The 22458-nt window shown below is 34.3% G+C and overlaps 1 protein-coding gene across 6 annotated transcripts in view; it reads right to left on the bottom strand.

Moving 5' to 3' along the window:
• Positions 1-22458, bottom strand: part of PHF14 (PHD finger protein 14) — a 207456-nt gene that overhangs the window by 131358 nt on the left and 53640 nt on the right. For all 6 annotated transcript variants that reach the window (XR_009008864.1, XM_057550202.1, XM_057550199.1 and 3 more), the window contains exons 8-14: positions 20310-20456; positions 19112-19382; positions 18697-18803; positions 17455-17550; positions 15492-15595; positions 12857-12988; positions 3726-3894 (exon numbers count right to left, since the gene is read on the bottom strand). Coding sequence is in view for 5 of the 6 variants with exons in the window: in XM_057550202.1 (XP_057406185.1) it covers positions 3726-3894; positions 12857-12988; positions 15492-15595; positions 17455-17550; positions 18697-18803; positions 19112-19382; positions 20310-20456 (1026 nt within the window). In the remaining variant the exon portion in view is untranslated. The remainder of the gene's footprint in view (positions 1-3725; positions 3895-12856; positions 12989-15491; positions 15596-17454; positions 17551-18696; positions 18804-19111; positions 19383-20309; positions 20457-22458) is intronic.

Here is a 22458-nt window from a genome sequence, read left to right as displayed (position 1 = left end):
AGTCTGAATTTTTAAAAATAAAATTATTCTAACAGAATATCAATTCATATATCACACAAGATGGATTTCTGAAACAAGATGAAATCATTTTTACTAGCATGAAATAACCCCAAACTACTTTTCTAAAAATTGTGCTATCACTATAACCCAAGGGAACATAACAAACTTAACAGAAATGGAAAGTTTTAGAAGAGATGATCATTTCAACAGTTTTAATGAGTGAGATATTACTTTGAAATGAGAAACTGAAGTTTACGTTCTGTCATGAATCCCCTATGTCACAAGGGTAAAATTTTCTTCAAAATTCTAATAGAATACTATGACTACTGTGAAATGAACTATATTTTGATGAATAATGGCAGGAAAAACAAAAACTAACAAAAGCAAAAATACTATTAGAAAGAATTTAAGGATGGAATATCCCAAAATGCAACATATGTACTAAAATAAAAGGTGTAAGTAGGAAGATACTAGGAACAACAACTGAAAAATTAAACAAAGGGAGAGATAAATCAGTTATTTATTGTGAAAGGTACTTGGTTAGACAAATTATTATTAGGCAGTAATATACTTGAATTCCCATAATTAACAGAGTGCTAAGAAAAGAAACTTTAAAATGTTAATACAACTCAAACAAAAATGACCAATAAAAAATTAAGGTAGGGACTTCCCTGGTGGTGCAGTGGTTAAGAATCCACCTGCCAATGCAGGGGACACGGGTTTGAGCCCTGGTCCGGGAAGATCCCACATGCCGCGGAGCAACTAAGCCCGTGTGCCACAACTACTGAGCCTGCGCTCTGGAGCCTGCGAGCCACAATTACTGAAGCCCGCGCGCCTAGAGCCTGTGCTCTGCAACAAGAGAAGGCACTGCAATGAGAAGCCTGTGCACTGCAATGAAGAGTAGCCCCCGCTCACTGCAACTAGAGAAAGCCCGCGGGCAGCAACGAAGACCCAATGCAGCCAAAACAAAAAATAAATAAATAAATAAATTTAATAAAAAAAAAAAATTAAGGTAACAATAGAAACTCAGCCAAGATCAAGATCAAGAGACTGATCATTCTCTTCTACATCTCTCAATTCTTAAGTTCCTCGATCTGTTACCTGACCAACTGAATATGCTCATCACAAGTTTTCTGAACTGCTGTATAGACTGATGGAGCAAAGGCAGAGAAGAATGAAAAGAGTAAGAGTAATAATTATAAATGTTATCCAGAGAGTTACTTTCAGACTTTAGTCTGCATAAGACTAACACCTAAGATATCTGCTTAGCCCAACCCCCTAATTCTAATTCATTAGCTCTAGGATGAATCCAAAGTCTACACTTCAACAAACACCCTAGGTGATCCTGATGCAAGGAATCTGTGGCCTCTAGAATACCATTTCCAAAGATGGTACCTCATGGTGCTCTATGCCACAATAAAATATTGTCTTGAAAAAAAGTGCTCTTTGATAAAATAAGTTAGGAAAAAGGATAAATAAGGAAAAGTAATCATTTTTCTAAACATTAGTATTTCTCAAAGCTTCAATATGCATTTGAATTCCCCCCAAAGAAAAAATAACCATACTATATTTCTTAAAATTACTGGGCATAGAATCCTTTCTCGTCTTTTACCTACCAACATCTACAAGAAGACTAAAACTTTAACACAAGAAAACTAGAGACAAAGAATAAGATGAGAGGAATTGGACTAAATTAGAAAATTTAAAAGCTTCCTTGTAATTCTAGGCTGGAAAAGCAGACAGGTAAATTGGAAAAAAAAAACCCAGAATCCTCATTTATCTTAAGTAATACTAAACTATGGGCACATAAATATCACTATAATATGTACAAAATTCCCCTCTATGTGACAACTCCAAAGTTAAAAATGATAATACTGTTTCTAAGGATTTCTTTAAACAATAAACTAGAAAAAATGTTTCATAAGAGGATAATTTTGCAGACATAGACATAAGAAGAAGTAATAAGTTTTTCTCTAAGATTTTAAGAATAGCTGCAGATAGTAGCAACAAACAGTATAGAAAATATTTTAGAAATAGAAACAAACAGGCTTATTTAAAGAAGGAAAATTCTCTCTAGTTCATCTGTAAACAAAATATATTTGTGAAGTCTAAAAAATGTTTTAAACTAGTGGAAGTTATAGATAAAACTTTCAAGTTGATCAATTTAGAGCACTCAAAATTAACTACTTCAATTATCTAAAAGATAAAAATTCCCAGATTTGCCTCATTGATTTCAAATGAGTCCACAACACAAAACTGAATGAAATAATCTAAGTGATTTCTCTTAAACAAAATCTTTTAAGTGATTATATTGTAATATAGACAGTTACTACAGATTAAAAAAAACTTTTGAGAAAACTGTTAGTTTAAGGAGAAAAAAATTAAGACTCTCTAAAACCAAACAGATAAAACAAATGAATGATGATAACTAACCCTAAAAAACATATTTACATCTCCCTCAGGGGAAGGCAGATTTTTTAAATGTGCCTGCCTTGGCTCAAGGTAAGAAGGTAAAAAATGTCTCCCCTAAGGATTCATAACTGCAAGCCACCCCTCATGGGTTTGGAGTAGAAATTAACACTACTCATGTAATAGAAGAGACACACATGCCAAACTTTTATTTAAAATGGTCTTAGGTTGGTAGAGCTCCCAGGCACCTGGTAATAACTCTGACCTCAAAGAATTTTCAATGAGAAATAGGCTAACAACTTGATAGAAAAGCTGAATAAGACTTGCACTACATATCCTAGAAGAGGAAATACAACTGACCAAAAATATACAAATACATGCTCTAAGTCATCTAAGTGTTGAGGGAAATGCAAAATAAAATGTCCATGTACTATTTTACATGGATCACACTGGAAAGCATTAAAACATTGGACAAAACATGTTTGGGAGCAAAACTTATACCACTTATTCATTACTGGTATAAGTGTAAACTGGTTTGGAAAATACTGGAATTACCTAGCAAAACTGAAGATGCAGATATCCTGTAACTAAGCAAATCCATGTCTTGCTATATACCCTATCTCCCTGTTACCATGCTGCAGGAGACATTTAGAGAGATATTTAAAAATGAGTTGTTTATAAAAGTAAAAAGATGGAAACAACAAAACTGCCAAACTATATAAAAGATAAATTAATTATGATCTATTGTTTCAATAAAAAACTACATATTAGTGAAAACAAATGAACTACAATTACACAGATCAGCGTGTGTGAATCAAATCAAGATAATGTTGGTCAAAGTATCAAATAACAGGAAAAAAGTCTGACTCCATTTATACAAAGTTCAAACCCTGAAAAACTATGTATTATTTATGAATGCATATATACATACATATCAATACGTATTAAAAAAGGAGTGAATGAGAAGTACAAAGTTGAGAAACGAGGTGACCTCTGGGCTAGATGGATGGTGAAGTGAGTACTGAGGAATTCAAAGGTGACTTCAAAGGCTTTGGTAATATTCTGTTTTTGAAGTGGGTTTGTGAACACAATGGGCCTTCATTATTATTATGCTTTATGTTGAATATAAAAACTGTACATTCTCATGTATGATTGGTATATTTCATAATATAAAATAAACTTTTAAGAATAACCAATAGCAATACACATGTTTCTTTCATTGGCTACTGAGTATATGTTTACCCTTTGTCTTTCTCACCCCTTAAATTTTGACCTCAGAATTTTGTAATGGTTATGATAACTAGGGAATAAATTACCGTGTTTCTTATTGGAATCTTCTTGGGTTCTGGAGGCATATCCTGTGGAACAAATTTCACTGGTTCCTTAATCTGCCTCCTTGATCGTTTGGTCCCATCTGGTAAGGTTTCCATGGCCATGTCTGCTTCCATGTCACTGCTCCCTGCCTGGTCACATTCTGAACACTGCCTACATAAAGAAAAAAATATAAGTTCATACATTTATTTTTACCTTCCAGCATTAGCTATGTTTTCTATAAATACAAAATTCAGGTATATGTTTAGAATGTATGAAAATATGCACAGGAACATGTGACCATAGGGTATACAAAGACTATACATACAGAAAAGCACATACATTCCTGTAAGAGAAACAACAATAAGTATAATGCATCAAGCAATTCCATGTATCCCTAATAAGTATAATAAAAACACATGTAATACTGCCACATGTTTAAGTGAACCAACATAAGAGGCCCAGTACTGATTAAAAAGATAGTTTCCATTAGGAAATCATGATTTTTCCTTAAGCGACATACACTGTGACACCAGAAAATCAAAGTCATTCATTGACCCTGACTCTACGTCTTGTCACAGCTATAATATCCTTGAATCTTAATTAATGGCAAGCTGTGCTGAATATACCAACTAAGGAAGTTCTGTAAAAACAGACTCTAAGAAGTGCTGAACAAAAATAAATGGATCATTTTGGTTGTTGGCCTATACTACGTATAAAAGAAAAAATATAAATTTATTTATGAAAAGAATGTATTAAAGTAGCCTTTTTAGGGCTTCCCTGGTGGCACAGTGGTTAAGAATCCGCCTGCCAATGCAGGGGACACGGGTTCGAGCCCTGGTCAGGGAAGATCCCACATGCCACAGAGCAGCTAGGCCTGTGCGCTACAACTACTGAGCCTGCAAGCCACAGCCACCGAGCCTGTGTGCCACAACTACCGAAGCCCGCACACCTCAAGCCCGTGATCCAAAACAAGAGAAGCCATCGCAATGAGAAGCCCGCGCACCGCAACTAAGAGCAGCCCCCGCTCGCGGCAACTAGAGAAAGCCCATGCGCAGTAACGAAGACCCAACACAGCCAAAAATAAATAAGTTAATTAATTAATTTTAAAAAGTAGAGTTTTTAAAAATATGGGGGGAAGATGGCAGAACAGAAAGCAATAGGAATCTGCATCTCAACCTAGACAACAATTACATTAGCAGAATCTGTCTGACTTATCTATTTTGGAGCTCTGGAGTCTACTGAAGGCTTGCAACTTCCAGGGAAAGGCTGGCACAGGTAAATTACAGTTAATTTTGGTCAATTTCAGCTTAGTACAGTAGCAGCTACCTATCCCCCATCCTAAGCCACATGGCAGACAGCTGTGCACATGTTCCTGCAGCAGCATGTCACAGCTTTTAGGAGCCAGGTTGGACAAAATGAACCCTGTCCTCCAAATATTGGGGATCTGTGCTCTGATCACTGGTTGCTGCTTCTCATCACATGATGGCAGACAAAGAGGTGGGTGACCCCTCCTATTATTGCAAACCCCACCCATTGTTCTAAAGTGACTTCCAGCACTTAGAAGACTGGTACCCTTTACCCCCCACCTTCATTTTTCTTTTTCCCCTTTTGGGAACCAGACATTAAAGACTAGGACCTTCAAAAGAAAAGGCATATATGGGAAGAAATTTTAAATGACCACACTTGCCCAGGGAAAGGCAAGACAGAAAAGACATGAGAAAATCGTAAGTTTACACTTCAGGCTGTTACCCAGCACAAAGACAGCCCGCTACAATAAAAACAAACAAACAAATAAATAACAAAACATAGCAAGCCCTGCGGATGGAGGAGAACCTCATTTCCAGGAAAATGGACATCTCATTTCCATTATTTCCATTATTTCCATTGTTTCCCCTGTGTTTCTCATTTTGTAACTATAACCTTTGTCAGTAACCTTTCTCCAACTTCTCATGCTCATTCTCACCCCCACCAAAAGTAATACATTTAGGTGACAAAGAAACTTGCTTTAGAGCACTCAAATAGAAATGTTATGCTCTGAAAACCACAAAACACTGAACAACTCAGAAAAATCTAAACAAAATGTAACTGCCAAAGCAGAAATTTATCTATTCCTATTTCAAGACAACTGCCACATGATACCTGCAGTACAAAAAGCCAACACAGATGAAAACACTACCTGCAACTCTTTCAGCAATCTGTTAAACTCTATAGTCCTCATCTTCTTTTTTTGTTTTGTTTTTTTTGACATGGACCATTTCTAAAGTCTTTATTGAATTTGTTACAATATTGCTTTTGTTTTATGTTTTGGTTTTTTGGCCTCAAGGCATGTGGGATCTTAGCTCCCTGACCAGGGATCAAACCCGCCCCTGCACTGGAAGGCAAAGTCTTAACCACTGGACCACCAGGGAAGTCCCTATAGTCTTCATCTTATAAATAGCCTTTAAGATATGAAAAAGCATCTCTGCTACATTAACCGGTACACAAGATCCTAAAAAATAATAACTGAGGATAAAGCCATGGCTTGTCCAATTCCATGGAGTTACAAATATTTGGGGGAAAGTCATAATTATCTTTCATAATATCAAAACACATACCTGGCTTCTTTTAGTAATCCACTAAAAAATAAATTAATTAATAAAAAAATAGAAAAAAATAATCCATTAAGCTGCTATTATCTATGAATTTAGCTAAACTCACCTTAATCCTGTATATTTTTACTTAATATATTCTATTAGGGAAGAGAATCTATAACATCTATAATTCCTATGCATAGTACTAAAGATAACCTTATGTAATCAAAAAATTCCATTAATTAAAAATGGATTTTTAAAGTATAAATAATGAAAATTCAGGTAAGGAATTTATGACAAAGCACTACCTTCATACTGAAATACTAAGAGATTTTCCTCAATTTGCTGTACCTTCTTGATCCCCAGCACCCTACACTACAACTTATGTTCAGAATAATTACCTAAGGAGGTTTTAAAAAGCTTAATTACTAAAGAAAAATAATTTTTATTGTATAATGCTAAAACAAGGAAGAATACTAATTTAATCTATAGAATATTTAATTTGCATAAGGAAAAGAAAAAAGATTTTATGAATTTTTAATAATACATAATAAATCCAGTAACACTCTATTTCCCAAATATTATAAATAATTTATGATTTACTTTTTTTTCCTTTATAAATTACCACTTTCAGTCTTCAAAGATTTCATACCATAGTTTTTTTTTTCTTATTTCTAAGCCTTTTCCCATGCTTTCCCCACTTTTTAGAGGGAAATCTTCAAAGGTGCCTATAGAAAACTACATCAGGGAAATACAAATCAAAACTACAATGAGATATCACCTCAAACCTGTTAGAATGACTGTCATAAAAAAGACAAGTGATAACAAGTGCTGCTGCGGATATGGAAAAAAGGGAAACCTCATGCACTGCTGGGAATGTAAACTGGTACAGCCACTCTGAAAAGCAATGTGGAGATTCCTCAAAAAATTAAAAATGGAACTATCGTATGAGACAGCAATTCCACTTCTGGGTATTTATCCAAAGCAAATGAAATCACTATCTTGAAAAGATATCTGCACTCCCATGTTCACTGCATCATTATTTACAATAGCCAAGGCATGGAAACAACCTGTGTCCATCAACAGATAAACGTATAAAGAAAATGTGGTCTATATATACAATAGAGTATTATTCAGCCATAAAAAAGAAGAAAATCCTGGCATTTGCAACAACATGGATGGACCTTGAGGACGTTATGTTAAATGAAATAAGTCAAAGGCAAATACTGTATAATCTCACTTATATGTGAAATATTAAAAACAAAAACAAACTCACAGAGAATGGACAGGTGGTTGCCAGAGGCAAGTGGAGGGGGTGGGCAAAATGGGTAAAGGTGGTCAAAAGGGACAGACTTCCAGTTACAAAATAAATAAGTCCTGAGATGTAATGTACAGCATGGTGACTACAGTTAATAATACTACACTGTATGTTTGAAAGTTGCTAACAAAGTAGATCTTAAAAGTTCTCATCACAAGAAAAAAAAATTTGTTTGGTGATGGATGTCAACTAAACTTACTGTGGTAATTACTTCACAATATACCTATATCAAATCATTACGTTGTACACCTAAAACTAATAAAATGTTAAATGTCAATTATATCTCAATTAAAAAAAAAGAGTTAATGGGAGAAAGGGAAGACAAATTATGAAGACAAACACGGGAAAAAACTACCTGCAAAATTCTTCATAGAAGGGTTTGTGCTACATATTTTCTTTTTGTCTTAAAAGAATAAATAAAAGTATATCCAGAGAATAAAAGGATAAAAGAAAAAACGATTTTATGAATTTTTAAACGTAATAAATCTAGTAACACTCTATTTCCCAAATATTATAAATACTTTATGATTTACTTTTTTTTCTTTTACAAATTACCTCTTTCAGTCTTCAAAGATTTCACACCACAGTTTTTTTCATGGATGGATCTTGAGGACATTATGCTGAGTAATATTTTTTAAGTAATATTACTCAATTCTCTGTCAAGTAATACTCTTCATAATATTCTTTAAATAATTAGAAAATGCAAGACAAATTCTGATCAGATGGGTGGTGGAAACATAAGATTAGTACCCCAAAATTAAAATAAGTATTTACTATTTGAACTACTCTAACGAATCAAACCCTTACTATTTATTTATACCTTACCAGGTTTGTCTTAGAAAGAATGTAAGGTAGTGTTCAAAATTATATATTTTAAAAAACAAACCGGGCTTCCCTGGTGGCGCAGTGGTTGAGAATCTGCCTGCCAATGCAGGGGACACGGGTTCGAGCCCTGGTCTGGGAAGATCCCACATGCCGCGGAGCAACTAGGCCCGTGAGCCACAACTACTGAGCCTGCGCATCTGGAGCCTGTGCTCCGCAACAAGAGAGGCCGCGATAGTTAGAGGCCCGCGCACCGCAATGAAGAGTGGCCCCCATTTGCCACAACTAGAGAAAGCCCTCGCACAGAAATGAAAGACCCAACACAGCTAAAAATAAATAAATTAATTAAAAAAAAAAAACCAAGATAACATAAACTAAAAGTGAAACAAAATATATTTCAAACACTGGGAGTAGGTACAAACAAAACAGAGCCTAGATTACACCTTTACTAGTCCCTCTACCCCCCCCACCTAATATTCTTCTTCATCTGATTTACCCATCTCTAATCTAACCTAAGAAGTCCTTGGGTTTTCCCCTCTCCTCCTCCTGGGCAGCTCAGCATTACTGGAGAAAAATCAATTAATCACACTTACTAAACAAATTCACTGAACATTCTTGCTATATAGCCTCAGCAAGTCAGTTATCTCTGATTTTTTTCCCACAGTAGCTCGTGCAAACTATTTCCTCTCTTCTCAAGCCCCCATTATCATCCCAGGTCCTTTCCCTCTCAACAGACTACTTCTATTTCACTGAACAGTCTATCTAACATGAACTCACTCAAGTTCCCTATTCTCTACCAATAATTACTTCTGTAGTTTTATCCATCTCTTCTTTCCTGTCACATATCTTAACTCAGTCCAGCATAGCGCTGTGAACTATTGTGGAATGGACCAAACAGAAAGCATCCAGATCTAGAACTAGTATCTTCAGGAAAGCAATGCTGATATTGGAAGAAAGAGCTGGATAGCAGTTGCTTAGAATAGTCTATCGAGCAGAATATGGTATTTGAGAATTAAAGCAACATACTGCATAGTAACTCTAGCTGGCAGCAAACATAAGGGGGATATAGCAGTAAGGGTGTTAACACAGGCTTGCATAGCATAAAGACAGCAAAAGCAGAAACTGGTGACATCAGAAATGTATACCAGTGGGCTCTGTAGAAATTTAAGCCCCAAACTAGGGCTTAGTCATGAAATAAGGATCCAGTAACAGGACCTCTTTCCCTAAGTAAAAGACTGAAAACTAAGGTAGAGATTAAAGCAGAAATTAGGCAACGGTGTGATGGTAAATATGGGCAAAAGTCCTAATTTGTAGCTTTTGCCAATTTCTGTGGTAGGAATACTCCTACCTGTGGTCAATTTCAAGCTATCATGCACGAAATGGGGATAAGATGTAGTAGCACACCATTACACAGCTTTTCTAACATATATATACAATAGATTTAAATAAACTAAAAAGCATAGTTAATGGTAAAGTATGTAGGAGGTGAAGTTTTTTTTTAGTATTTATTATCTTTAATATAATTTCAAAAATAAACTGGAAATGTTAAAAAGCAAAAAGTAAAAACTGCCTCCCACATTTGAGAGCACTGAAGAAAAAAATATTCTCCAAAAATTACTCCAAAAATAATACATCCAATTAATTGCTAAGCAAAGCTAAGTTGATTTTAGAGGCTAAAGGAAATTTGATCACTAGAAGCTACAAGATAGTGAAGACTTCACTTTGCTGCAATATTAGCTTCTACTTTTACTTTAAAACATTGCAACTAATGCATAGAACCCTAAGTAGTTTAGGTTCTCTGGGGGGAGCTTTCACTAAAACATCCCAGGCTATGCACTTTCATCTGATATTCTTCCAGAAACTCTTACACACTGGAAAACAAAGCTCTGCAAGCACAGTGGGATTAGACAAATTAATAACCTCATTTAAGAAGAGAAATGCATATCTCCACTTCCAAGATCATGACAAAGCTCCCTGGCCCTGGAGACTACCAAACTGGCTTTCAATTTAGAAACCCACATAGGATGTTTATTAACACTGCTGGCATTCTAATAAGCGACAGCAAGTTTCTCTTAAATTCTGGTTTCAAAAGCACACACGTATCAAAAGTAATACATTCCACTATATTTGAAAAAGAGTTGATCAGTATGACTGGCTCAAGACAAACTGATAAAAGAACACTATGAAAAAGCAATCATGTGAAAATGGTGAAAGAATGTGAGCTTCTTAATGAAATGAACAGAGGTAGGTTTAGGAAATAAAACAATGAGGTCAGAAAACTTGCTTTAATGTGTTTGAAGAATACACACCTTTTTGTATAGATTACCATTTAAAAATCTGGGGCCCAGTCTTTTCTAAAACTAGAATTTGTATAAAGTTTGTATAATAAGAAGAGTCAAGTTCATTCCAAAGCTTTCCGTGGCCTATATTCTTCCTGTATGGAATCAATCTATTAGAATTTGAACATCTGTCTCTTCCTTGGACTAAAATTGAGAATAAAACTTATAAATATCATAAGCTTTTATCAAACATCTGTAGTGATTCAACATGCCTAAGTTAATGAAAAAAATAATTCAGAAACATATGTCAAATGTTTCTAGATTTGCAAAGAATGGCTGAACTTAAATATACAACTAGCACAAATGACAAGTACCAGAAGTAAAGCCTTAGGTGACACTAATTTAGAAATAAAATACTAAATTACAAATAAAAGCATGAATATGGAGGCAAATTCTTGATAAATTCATTCAATTTCAAAACAAAATTAAAGCATTTAAAAAAATGTATAATAAAGCAAGAGAACTATAAACACACTAAACAGAATTCATGCTTTAAGAAACTATTGCTACGATACCAAAATAGCCTCAATTAACTTAAAATTCATTTATCAAAAAACTGCTACATCTTTATTCATATAATGCTATAATAAATATTTATGTCTGAAATGTTCTCACCACAAAAAACTGGTAACTATGTGAGGTGATGACTATGCTAATTAGCTTGATTGTGGTGATTATTTCATAATGTATACATATATATATCAAATCATTAAGTTGTAAACCTTAAAACTACACAATTTTTTTTTAACATCTTTATTGGAGTATAATTGCTTTACAATGGTGTGTTAGTTTCTGCTTTATAACAAAGTGAATCAGCTGTACATATACATATGTCCCCATATCTCTTCCCTCTTGCATCTCCCTCCCTCCCACCCTCCCTACCCCACCACTCTAGGTGGTCACAAAGCACTGAGCTGATCTCCCTGTGCTATGCAGTTGCTTCCCACTAGCTATCTACTTTACATCTGGTAGCGTATATATGTCCATGCCACTCTCTCACTTTGTCACAGCTTACCCTTCCCCCTCCCCATAGCCTCACGTCCATTCTCTAGTAAGTCTGTGTCTTTATTCCCGTCTTGCCCCTAGGTTCTTCATGACCATTTTTTTCTTAGATTCCATATATGTGTTAGCATACGGTATTTGTTTTTCTCTTTCTGACTTACTTCACTCTGTATCACAGACTCTAGGTCCATCCACCTCACTACAAATAACTCAATTTCGTTTCTTTTTATGGCTGAGTAATATTCCATTGTATATATGTGCCACGTCTTCTTTATCCATTCATCTGTTGATGGACACTTAGGTTGCTTCCATGTCCTGGCTACTGTAAATAGAGCTGCAATGAACATTTTGGTACATGACTCTTTTTGAATTATGGTTTTCTCAGGGTATATGCCCAGTAGTGGGATTGCTGGGTCGTATGATAGTTCTATTTTTAGTTTTTTAAGGAACCTCCATACTGTTCTCCATAGTGGCTGTATCAATTTACATTCCCACCAACAGTGCAAGAGGGTTCCCTTTTCTCCACACCCTCTCCAGCATTTATTGTTTGTAGATTTTTTGATGATGGCCATTCTGACCAGTGTGATGATATCTCATTGTAGTTTTGATTTGCATTTCTCTAATGATTAATGATGTTGAGCATTCTTTCATGTGTTTGTTGGCAATCTGTATATCTTCTTTGGAGAAATGTCTATTTAGGTCTCCTGCCCATTTTTGGATTGGGTTGTTTGTTTTTTAGATATTGAGCTGCATGAGCTGCTTGTATATTTTGGGGATTAATCCCTTGTCAGTTGATTCATTTGCAAATGTTTTCTCCCATTCTGAGGGTTGTCTTTTCATCTTGTTTATGGTTTCCTTTGCTGTGCAAAAGCTTTTAGGTTTCATTAGGTCCCATTTGTTTATTTTTAAAACTACACAATTTTTAACTGTCAATTATATCTCAATAAAATTGGAAAAAATTATAAAAATATCAATTAAAAACTTACTGAAAACTTTATATGAAGCAATATGATATAACACTTACACTGTTGAAACTAAGAGCAAAGCAGTTCTAACATCTAAATCCTCTCCATTTTACTTACCAATAACTGTTTTTGGTCTTTCTTGGCATCCTTGTAAGAGGAGGGTCCAGACATCCAAGATGGTAATGGAGTTTACAGGTATCACACAATAAAAGAAGATGCTGATCATGGTTCTTCTTACAAATTCCACAACTTTGAATAAAGGCAGCAAATAAAGGATTAGAATAATAATCATCATAGTGAACAGTTAACTTATAGCATATGTTTAAAATTTCAAAATTTCACCATATTAACTTTTCTTTTATTGAAATGAAATATTTTTTCATAACATGTCTTTTTATAATGTCAATAACTATTAGTTCTATATACTTTTGAGAATGTAGAAAAGTAGCCTGGATCTAGTATAAATTTAAATATTGCTGGTGTCATACTTTTCAGAGAAGGGCATACGTTAGATACTTATGTTAACGTTGTCTTTATCTTAATTTTAATTATCACTTTAAAACCCATTTAACATTAGACCAATTTTTTTCTAGAAACAAATTATTAAACAAAAAAACTTTCAATTTTCTACCTCTCTAAAACTACAAAAGTTACTTTACAAACAAAATTCAGTTTATTTTCTACCATTAATTATAAATCTTTCAAAGAACTTTCAACATGTAAATAAGCTACATATATAAGTCTCTTTACAAAATCAGACTTTGAGTCTTAAAAATATACCAATTGATTATTTATTATAAAGAATGGGAAGTTTTACTATTGTTGTTACTGTTATGTCACATTATGTTATCTTATTTATTTACTATATGGACCATTTTTAAAGTCTTTACTGAATTTGTTACAATATTGCTTCCAGGTTTTTTTTGTTGTTTTTTTTTTATGTTTTGGTTTTTTGGCCACGAGATATGTGGGATCTTCGCTCCCCGACAAGGGATCGAACCCACACCCCTTGTGTTGGAAGGTGAAGTCTTAACCACTGGACCACCAGGAAAGTCCCTGTTACTGTTATTTTAGATTTTTGTTTGTTCTTAAGAAATCCAACTTTTCTTGTGCAAAAGGACAAGTTAACTACTCCTGAGAGCACAAACACCATGACCTAAAAATCTAGGGTATATTTATATTAAGAATGTGAAGGTTGAGGAAAAAGTTGTTGAGAACCTAAAAGAGCCATACATATACAGAAACAGCAATGATGTTTGAATTTTTAAATAATCCTAGAAAAAAAGATCACATACACACATATACAACAATGACAACAACGACCAGTACTGGGTCTCAAAGTGGCTCAGAGTAAAAATGGAAAATTACTTAAAAGCATATTCTGAAATAAAAATGAACTGTAGTGATAAAAAGTCAGGAGCATAAGTGATATGCCTGATGGTTCCAAATGAACCAATTTTATTTGGAAAAGCTAGACTGAGAATGTGCTAGTCTTCATAAAGTACACTAAAACACTAGTGGGCTTCCACAGTTCAAGGAAGTTATCTGCTATTACCTATGGAGAGAGCCTCCAACCAAGAAGAGAAAGTAATTATAGAGACTGATATTGTTGCTATTGCTGCTATTTCTGAGAAAGGAAGAGGTTGTGGGGAGAATATTTATAAATTTACATAAGCATACATACTTGTGTATGTGAATAGATAGATTTGTGTATGTATACACACAAACATATACTAGCATCTTCTAGACTTTTCTCAATTAATATCATCAGTTACATGGAAAAAATAGTGAGATCCAAACCTACTGAAGTATGGAAAGAAGTCTTAATAACTATGTAAAATTGCTATAATGGTGAATACTGTAAAATACTGAGCCAAGAACAAAAATACTTGGGAGAATGAAATTATTACAACTGAGCCAAGAGAGAAAAAAATGTAGACAGATTCAAATCTAAAACTTATCTTCATTATCCACCACTGTGCAAAGGCAGTAGTTCAAGCTATATTATAATACCCATCACTACCTAAAAACACATGTAAACCTCTAAAACTCATTCAAGTAAAATAAAATATAAATGCCCATTTATCTAACATATCATTTAAACTATTTAAGAAAATAATCATCTACATTATTTAAAGTCACTTTCCAATTCCCCAAAGAGGACAGTTCATTTCCATGGAACATATGCACACATAGCCCCGGTTACTTAAAGGATACAAAGAGTGATTTAGCTTGTCATTAAAAGAGGAGCAAAATCTCTTCTATCATCATTCAATCTGGAAAGCATCTTTGATGGTTTTAATAAAATGAACTTCAAATGCATTTAACTTAAATTCCAATATAAACATAACTTATTCGCAAATATCTGAAGCATCTTGTTACTAAAAAGTATTAGTTTAAAAATACACAAGGGCTTCCCTGGTGGCGCAGTAGTTAAGAACCCGCCTGCCAATGCAGGGGACATGGGTTCAAGCCCTGGTCAGGGAGGACCCCACATGCCGTGGAGCAGCTAGGCCCGTGTACCACAGCTACTGAGCCTGCGCTCTAGAGCCTGCGAGCCAAAACTACTGAGCCCGTGTGCCACAACTACTGAAGCCTGCACACCTAAAGCCCGTGCTCCTCAACAAGAGAGGTCACCGCAATGAGAGGCCCACACGCAGCAGCCAAGACCCAATGCAGCCAAAAATAAATAATATTTTTAAAAATGAAAAAAAAATACACAATATTAATCTATCATAATTTCATTACTTGCCTATAAAGTACTGCAGGAAGAGTAGATGTCTTTTGTGTGCCTCCTTCTTTTTTACTTGGTTTTCTCTCCTTGGGTGCTCGCAAAATTGCCGGTATGTTCAACTTCTATTGATTTGAACAAATGCAGTTTATTTTGTTTTAAAGAAAAAATATAAAACAACTTTCCTCTATGCACCGCTCAAGTCAACTAATATGCTAGGATTGTGAGGGGGAAATCTTTTACAAGCTTTTACATTGGCAAAAAGGACTAAAATGAGTTTTTGTCTCAGTCACTGCTGCTAGAAGCCTATAATAACATACTTTCATCGATTTTCAGTGGACCACTAAAACATTATGAAAATTAAACTTCTACTTTAGCTTTAAAAATGAAAGACAAGGACAAGAATTTAAGAACTTAAAAAAAAAAAAAGTACACTTGACAAAAAGAATATTGAGGCCGTTTATTTTCCTCAACATCCCAGCTACACTGGTGCTCCAAAGGTTAATTAGAAAAATTATCTTATTGGACCAAACTCTCCACAAAGCGAAGTAGATTCTCTTTGGGTTTCTACTAATCAGTAGTATGCTGGCTTCCTAGACAGCAACCATCTATCAAAGTCATTTCTTAGTGGCCCGGTGGGCTGGCATCTGTTTAACCAACTGGAAAAGTGTCCTGCAAGTGGTACAAATGAATTCTACTTCTGCTGTGTATTTTACATTTGCACAAGGAAATGCATGCGCTTCTGTTACAAGTGATTTAATAAATGAAAATGCTCTTTTATAGTAGATAATGTTTTATACTAAATAGGAAATTCTTATGAGACAAACTTGCAAACCAAGCCAAAAGATAATGCTAGCTTGCCAAATAAACTAATAATAGGCTTGCATTCAATATTAACTTATCTAAATATAAAATATAAAACACCATAATCTTCCAAAAATTCATCAACAACCTAACAATAGAAACAAAGGTCAATTCTCCATATGCGACTATTCATTCTCACCTTTTATATTATGTTATTCATTATAAAATATAAGCCACATACACCTTGTTCACAAAAGCAGCATCTTCAAAGCCAGCATGGCACAATACATATCAGTATGCATTACCTTCTAAAATAATATGTCTACACAAATTGTTTAATGAATTTGACTCTTTGTAAACCTTTAAAACAAGTACAATGAAAAATATCTGTTCTTTGAAAACCTTCCTTCACAAACAAAACTATTTTCATAGTGAAAGGACCACAGTGAGTCTCCATCATCCTTAAAAAAATAACTGAAATTATTCAAATGAATTCTTAATTTAAGAATTATGTACACAGTACCAAAAAAAAAGCATTCAAAGAAATCCATTTGGCAATGATTCTTCTTTTCAATACCAAGAACTATAAAAGGCTAAATATGTTCAAGGATAAAGTTAATTTTTTTCATAACTACAATAATAGCTACTGAAGGAGAAAAACTACACTTTAACATTAAAGTTTCAAAAACCATTTCTTACGCAGTTCAAAACCAAATCAACATGAAAATAAATCTCTCCAGTTTTCCGTTTAAATTTTACACACACCCCCCGGTCCAAAAAAAAAAAAAAAAAAAGAACTAATTATAGCACAAGAACAGGACAGAAGAAATGTGGCAAGGAATCTAAAACCCCTACATTGGAGGTGGAAGAATATGGTAGAAGTAACTCATGCTTCAAATCTTAGCTTCATCACAAACGACAGGTCAATCAGTTAGAGCAAATGAAAAAATCTGCAAACAAGATAGCTGTTAAAACAACCAAATTAAGCTACAAGTTCTCAGTAGGCAGCTTCCAAAGCTCTAGATGTACTTCAGGCAGGAATCATTATCCCAGAGGATTAGTTGGCCCTGATTAAATGGAATTCTTTAGTTAGTGAAGCGACAGTTGTATTAGAGTTCTGATCTTTGAAATCATATAGAGAGCAAGAAGAGAAAGAGATAGCAATTGGAAAGAAACTAACCTGCCCTGTGATTCTGCCTAGTAAGGCCCATATTCCTTGTCCTTCACTTCGAAGTTTTCCATTCAGGTTTTGTAGTTCTTCTAAAGATTCACACAGCTACAATGTAAATAATTCAAATTAGTAAACCATTAAAATACACAGTAAAATATGTGAAAATGTAAATAATTTATTAATAAATGTCCAAAAATATCTATATTTATAGTCCATATATTTTTAACACATTCAAATACAATACATTGAAAAATGAGGGTCTCCAATTATTTAAGCAGCACCAACAAAATGTAAGCATTTTGTTTTATGTTACCATTTTTACTAATGATAATAATGATGCCTACATTTATATATTCTATTATAGTTTACTATATAATTTCAGAAACATTCTGCTAATTAATCCTTATGAGTCTATCAAGACGCACTCCCACCATTTTCCCAATGAGAAAACTAAGGATCACCAGGTTTTCGTGACTTAGCCAAAATTATAAGACAAGCAAGAATCCTTAGGTCTTTTGAATTGAATCCCAGTACTCTTTTCAATACAGCGTGGCTGATTATTGGAAATTTACTTCCTACAAATTTTTTTATCACTTAAAATATTATTTATCAATAAGTCAATCTTGGTTTTATATGCTCGTGTTACTTATTACCTAATATTTAGTCACAACTTGCTTTTATATATTTCTTTTTGATCTTCCTCATCTTTAGAATGAAGGAGTAGAAGGGAAATTTAAATTAGGAGTTTCTTTTTTTTTTTAATCAAAAGTAACAAACAATTCAAGAAAAAAACAGTAATTTCAAAATAGGTTTTAAAGTTTTCTACAACTTAGAAAGAGAAGTTCCACAATACAGTGGTTAGGAATAAGGAATGGAGTCAGACTGCTGGGCCTCAAACCCCAACTCTATGACTTGACTACCTATGTTAGCCTGGGCAAATTACTTCCCCTGTTTAGGACTCAGTTTACTCTGAAAATGGGAGCAGTAATCCTAAACCATATTATAAAGCTGAAATGAGAATTAAATGAGTTAATACAAGTAAAAGTGCTCAAAATTGTGCCTGGCACATAGAAAGTACTCAGTAAGTGTTAGTGATGGTAATGAAAATAATGAGGGGTCGGAATTGTAGGCAAGTTGTAAAAACTCCAGAGGAATTTCAAAATAAAACATAAATAAAAATGTTATAAAATCACAAAAGAAATCATCAATAAGATGTAATATATTATGTCGTTTGTTTTATAGCCAACTTACCTTATTATATTCCACATGAAGCTTTTCTTGTTCATTCTCTAATTTATCCTTTATATTCTTTTGTTCAGCCATATTTTCTTGAATTTGAATCATGCGCATATTTCTCTCTATTTAAATTAAATATCCAATTTTACTTTAGTAGAAAATAAAAGCTGATATACAAAGTACACAAAGGAAGAAGCTAGCCATAGGGATGATCACATGGATAAATCTACATTATTCAAAACACTTTTAACTCTATTCACAAATTAACTTAGCATTTTACAACAACCCACAACTTATTAGGAAAATAAACATGCGTTTACTTGATATATGTAACATTGCTAGTAAATTTCTAAAAATTGACAGCATATCAAAATCTCCATCGGCAAATTGTCATCAATGAAAATGTGCATGCATCAGTGTCCATACTGACCAAAATAATAATTCACAAAATCAGCAGTGAGAGCAGGTTGCTTATGTTTTCTCCTTCCATCCACACTAGAACTAGTATCTGAATTGTCCACTGGGAAGATATCTGTGCTGATCCCCATTAGTTCTGCTTTCCGCATAAGTTTACGAATGGCCGAAGCACTGCTAGTGAGTGGTCTGGGCAATTTTTCCCTTGGAACCCAGGCCTGGGGTCTGGTGGATCGAGCTAGTTCTGCTTTGGCACGATATTGCTGAAGCCGGGCATTGATCCTTGCCTATAAAAGAAATGTATACAAATTTTAAAAGATATTAAAATGGAACATACTCCTTATGATTTTTACTTCCACATTTAGAAAAAGTAAAGATAACCAGAATTTCACATATCAAGGCAAATTATATCTATCCACAGTCCTTAAGGTATACTGTATAATTCTTGGGTTATAATAAACCAGGTCTACCCCTAGTAACAACTGTCCTAGTCTATGATCAGAATTGTCAAAAACTAATATCATTAAGCTGAAGTTTCTCTTCTCAACTAGCCTTGCACTAGTCTCCATAAATGTACTTAATTTACATAAAAATACATTTTATATGATGGGCAAACTAATCAAATTCTTTGCATAAAAGAACATTAGAACAGACTGAAAAAAGATGTGGTCAACATATTACACTGATAGAATAATTTCCTCTAAGCCACATTCTTTTTTTTTTTTTTTTTTTTTTTATTTTTTTTGGCTGTGTTGGGTCTTCAGTTCGTGCGAGGGCTTTCTCTGGTTACGGCAAGTGGGGGCCACTCTTCATCGCGGTGCGGGGAAAGCCACATTCTTTAATGTACTGGAAGCATGCTTTACAAATGACTGCTTTGTTGACTAGGTGACAAGTAATATATTCAACCACAAACTATACTCACCATTTACCTTAATGACAATCCACTTCCTAGGTAACTAACCAGATTTCACAATTATACTTCACATGTCATTGGCAAACACACATGAGATCTGAAATTTATAACCTTGATTTTTTTTTTTTTTTTTTGGCCATGCTGCGTGGCTTGTGGGATCTTAGTTCCCTGACCAGGGATCAAACCCGGGCCCTCAGCGGTGAGAGCGCGGAGTTCTAACCACTGGACCGCCAGGGAATTCCCTGAAACCTATAACCTTGAAAGAAAAAAACATGAGTTTTGGCAAGAATCCCATCCATACCTGTGCTTCTGGTGATAGCTGCTTCTCTCTCTCTTGTAAAGACATTTTACAATAGGATTGTAGAGCCAAGTAGTTTTTTCTCTTCCACTTTCTGTCTAACCTATCTGCATGTTGCTTACAATAAGCAAAAAATGGATCTGCTATATCCTATATCAAAAAACAGGGGGGAAAAAGTAAACATTTTTACTTCAAAGGGTCATAAAAAAACAATGATAATAGATAATATTTCCTTTTTGAAGAATATCCTAGTGTTGGTTATTCCTAAAATAAGTTACAAAAGTAATTTTTATACATAATGATAAAAATTGTTGCTTTAGAAACTTAATCCTATATATCAAGTTCAAATTAGCAATTTTTTTCTTTAAAGGGCCTTGTGGATTTAAAAATACTGAAATCAAATCTTAGGTATTACCATTTAGTTATATTTGTTACCTAACAGATAATCACTGTTTAAAACAAATAAGATTTCAATAATCTTAGGTAGAAACCATCATTAAATATTAAAGTTATGCATACATAGATTAATATTATAAAACAACAGTATATCTAGAAAATACAGGACTAGCCAACACAGATAAGTAGGGCACTTCTAATTGACTAGAAATGCACATGCAGATTCTACCTGGGACAAAAATGGATTAAGAAGGCCAGGCCTTGTCAATAAAACACTTTAGATATTCCCTTTAACTCTTCATGAAACCCTAAAACCTCAGATGGAAACACAGCTCTCTCACAGTCATATTTCATGGTGCTACCTTAATGGGTACATTTTTTATTCATAAATAGTAGGGTACCAAAAATAAAAGAAATCTACTATCAAAAATAGAAATAAATTGTAAATGTGTAGCCAGAAAAAGTAATGTGCAATGTGATTGCCAACAAAGTAACAGGCAGTTCATTCTTTAGGTCTGTCCCAAAGAAAAAAATAAAGATAAGCTATCCATATAGGTTTTTATCTAAGTTATGTTAAAGCGTCTCTTAGTAAGGTGGGGTTTTACAGCCCAAAGAGAAATGATGACACTAAGAAAAGAAGAAACAAATGAGAAAGTACAAAAAGAGAAATCATCGTAATAATAAAACTAAAGTGTCCTTGACATTAAAAAAAAGCATATGATCCAATTCTGTAGTGTGATATCCAAAGATGTCACAATATAGCACTGTGAACACTGTGATCACAGAATTTGGAAATATAAAAACCTGGAGATAAATCCTGGCTCCACCATTTACTGATTTTTGTGGCTTCAAACAAGTTGCTAAACATCTCTGGGTCTCTGTTAACTCATTAGTAAAACAGATTTAATAATAACTACTTCATATAGGTACACAATACAAAAACACGGGCAGGAGATTGCATTAAAACGCGCACACACACAGTTGCTTTCTCACAACATACTCTACATCCTGGTCACAGAATAGGCTAATGGAAATAAAGAACACATTGAACCGTAGTCAGAATGATCTGGAGAACTATTCTACTGTTTTAAAGTAGTAGGTAAGGTTGAAATTGACTTATCAGAGATAGGATTCATGCTTGCATAGATGAGTTAAGCGTTAGGACCTAGACTCTGACTCGCTAAAAAGACCAGTCATCTCTGGTCAAAAAGATATCTGAAAGGGACTAGGTAGCCCAAGTAATTTTTTTTGTGTTTTCATTATTTGGGATTGGGGGACAATAAACCCTAAGTCTAAGGCTAGAATGACCAAGGGATTAACCTTGTTTAGACAGTGGAACAGATATACCAAGCAAATATTAACTGTGACAGAAACCAGTCTTCTAATATCTATCCTCCCCTTCTTCTCCTTAGTACTAGAATCTTCTGAGTTTCTACTGGGTACTTGACGACCTTGCTAGAAAATCTCTGCTCCAGACTCTCAGCATCTGGATATGGCCATGTGATAAGTTCCAGCCAATGAGGTTTGTGAAATTTCCTAACCATACCCTTGAAAGGAAACTGCCTACTCTTAACCTTTTCTTCCTTCCTTCCAATGGGGTGGAACCCAGTCAAGGTGTGATAAACCATCTCTGACCATGTAAGAAAGTGCAACAGACTAAGAGAAGATGAAGCAACAAGTAAGAAGGCACCTGGTCCCTGGAACCAAACTCCCCCAATATCAAATCAGTCTGGAATGTAGAAAGAATTCAACTTCT

Source organism: Balaenoptera acutorostrata, chromosome 7 (genome assembly GCF_949987535.1).
Source record: "Balaenoptera acutorostrata chromosome 7, mBalAcu1.1, whole genome shotgun sequence".
NCBI lineage: Eukaryota > Metazoa > Chordata > Mammalia > Artiodactyla > Balaenopteridae > Balaenoptera > Balaenoptera acutorostrata.
This window is presented reverse-complemented; position numbering and strand designations above follow the sequence as displayed.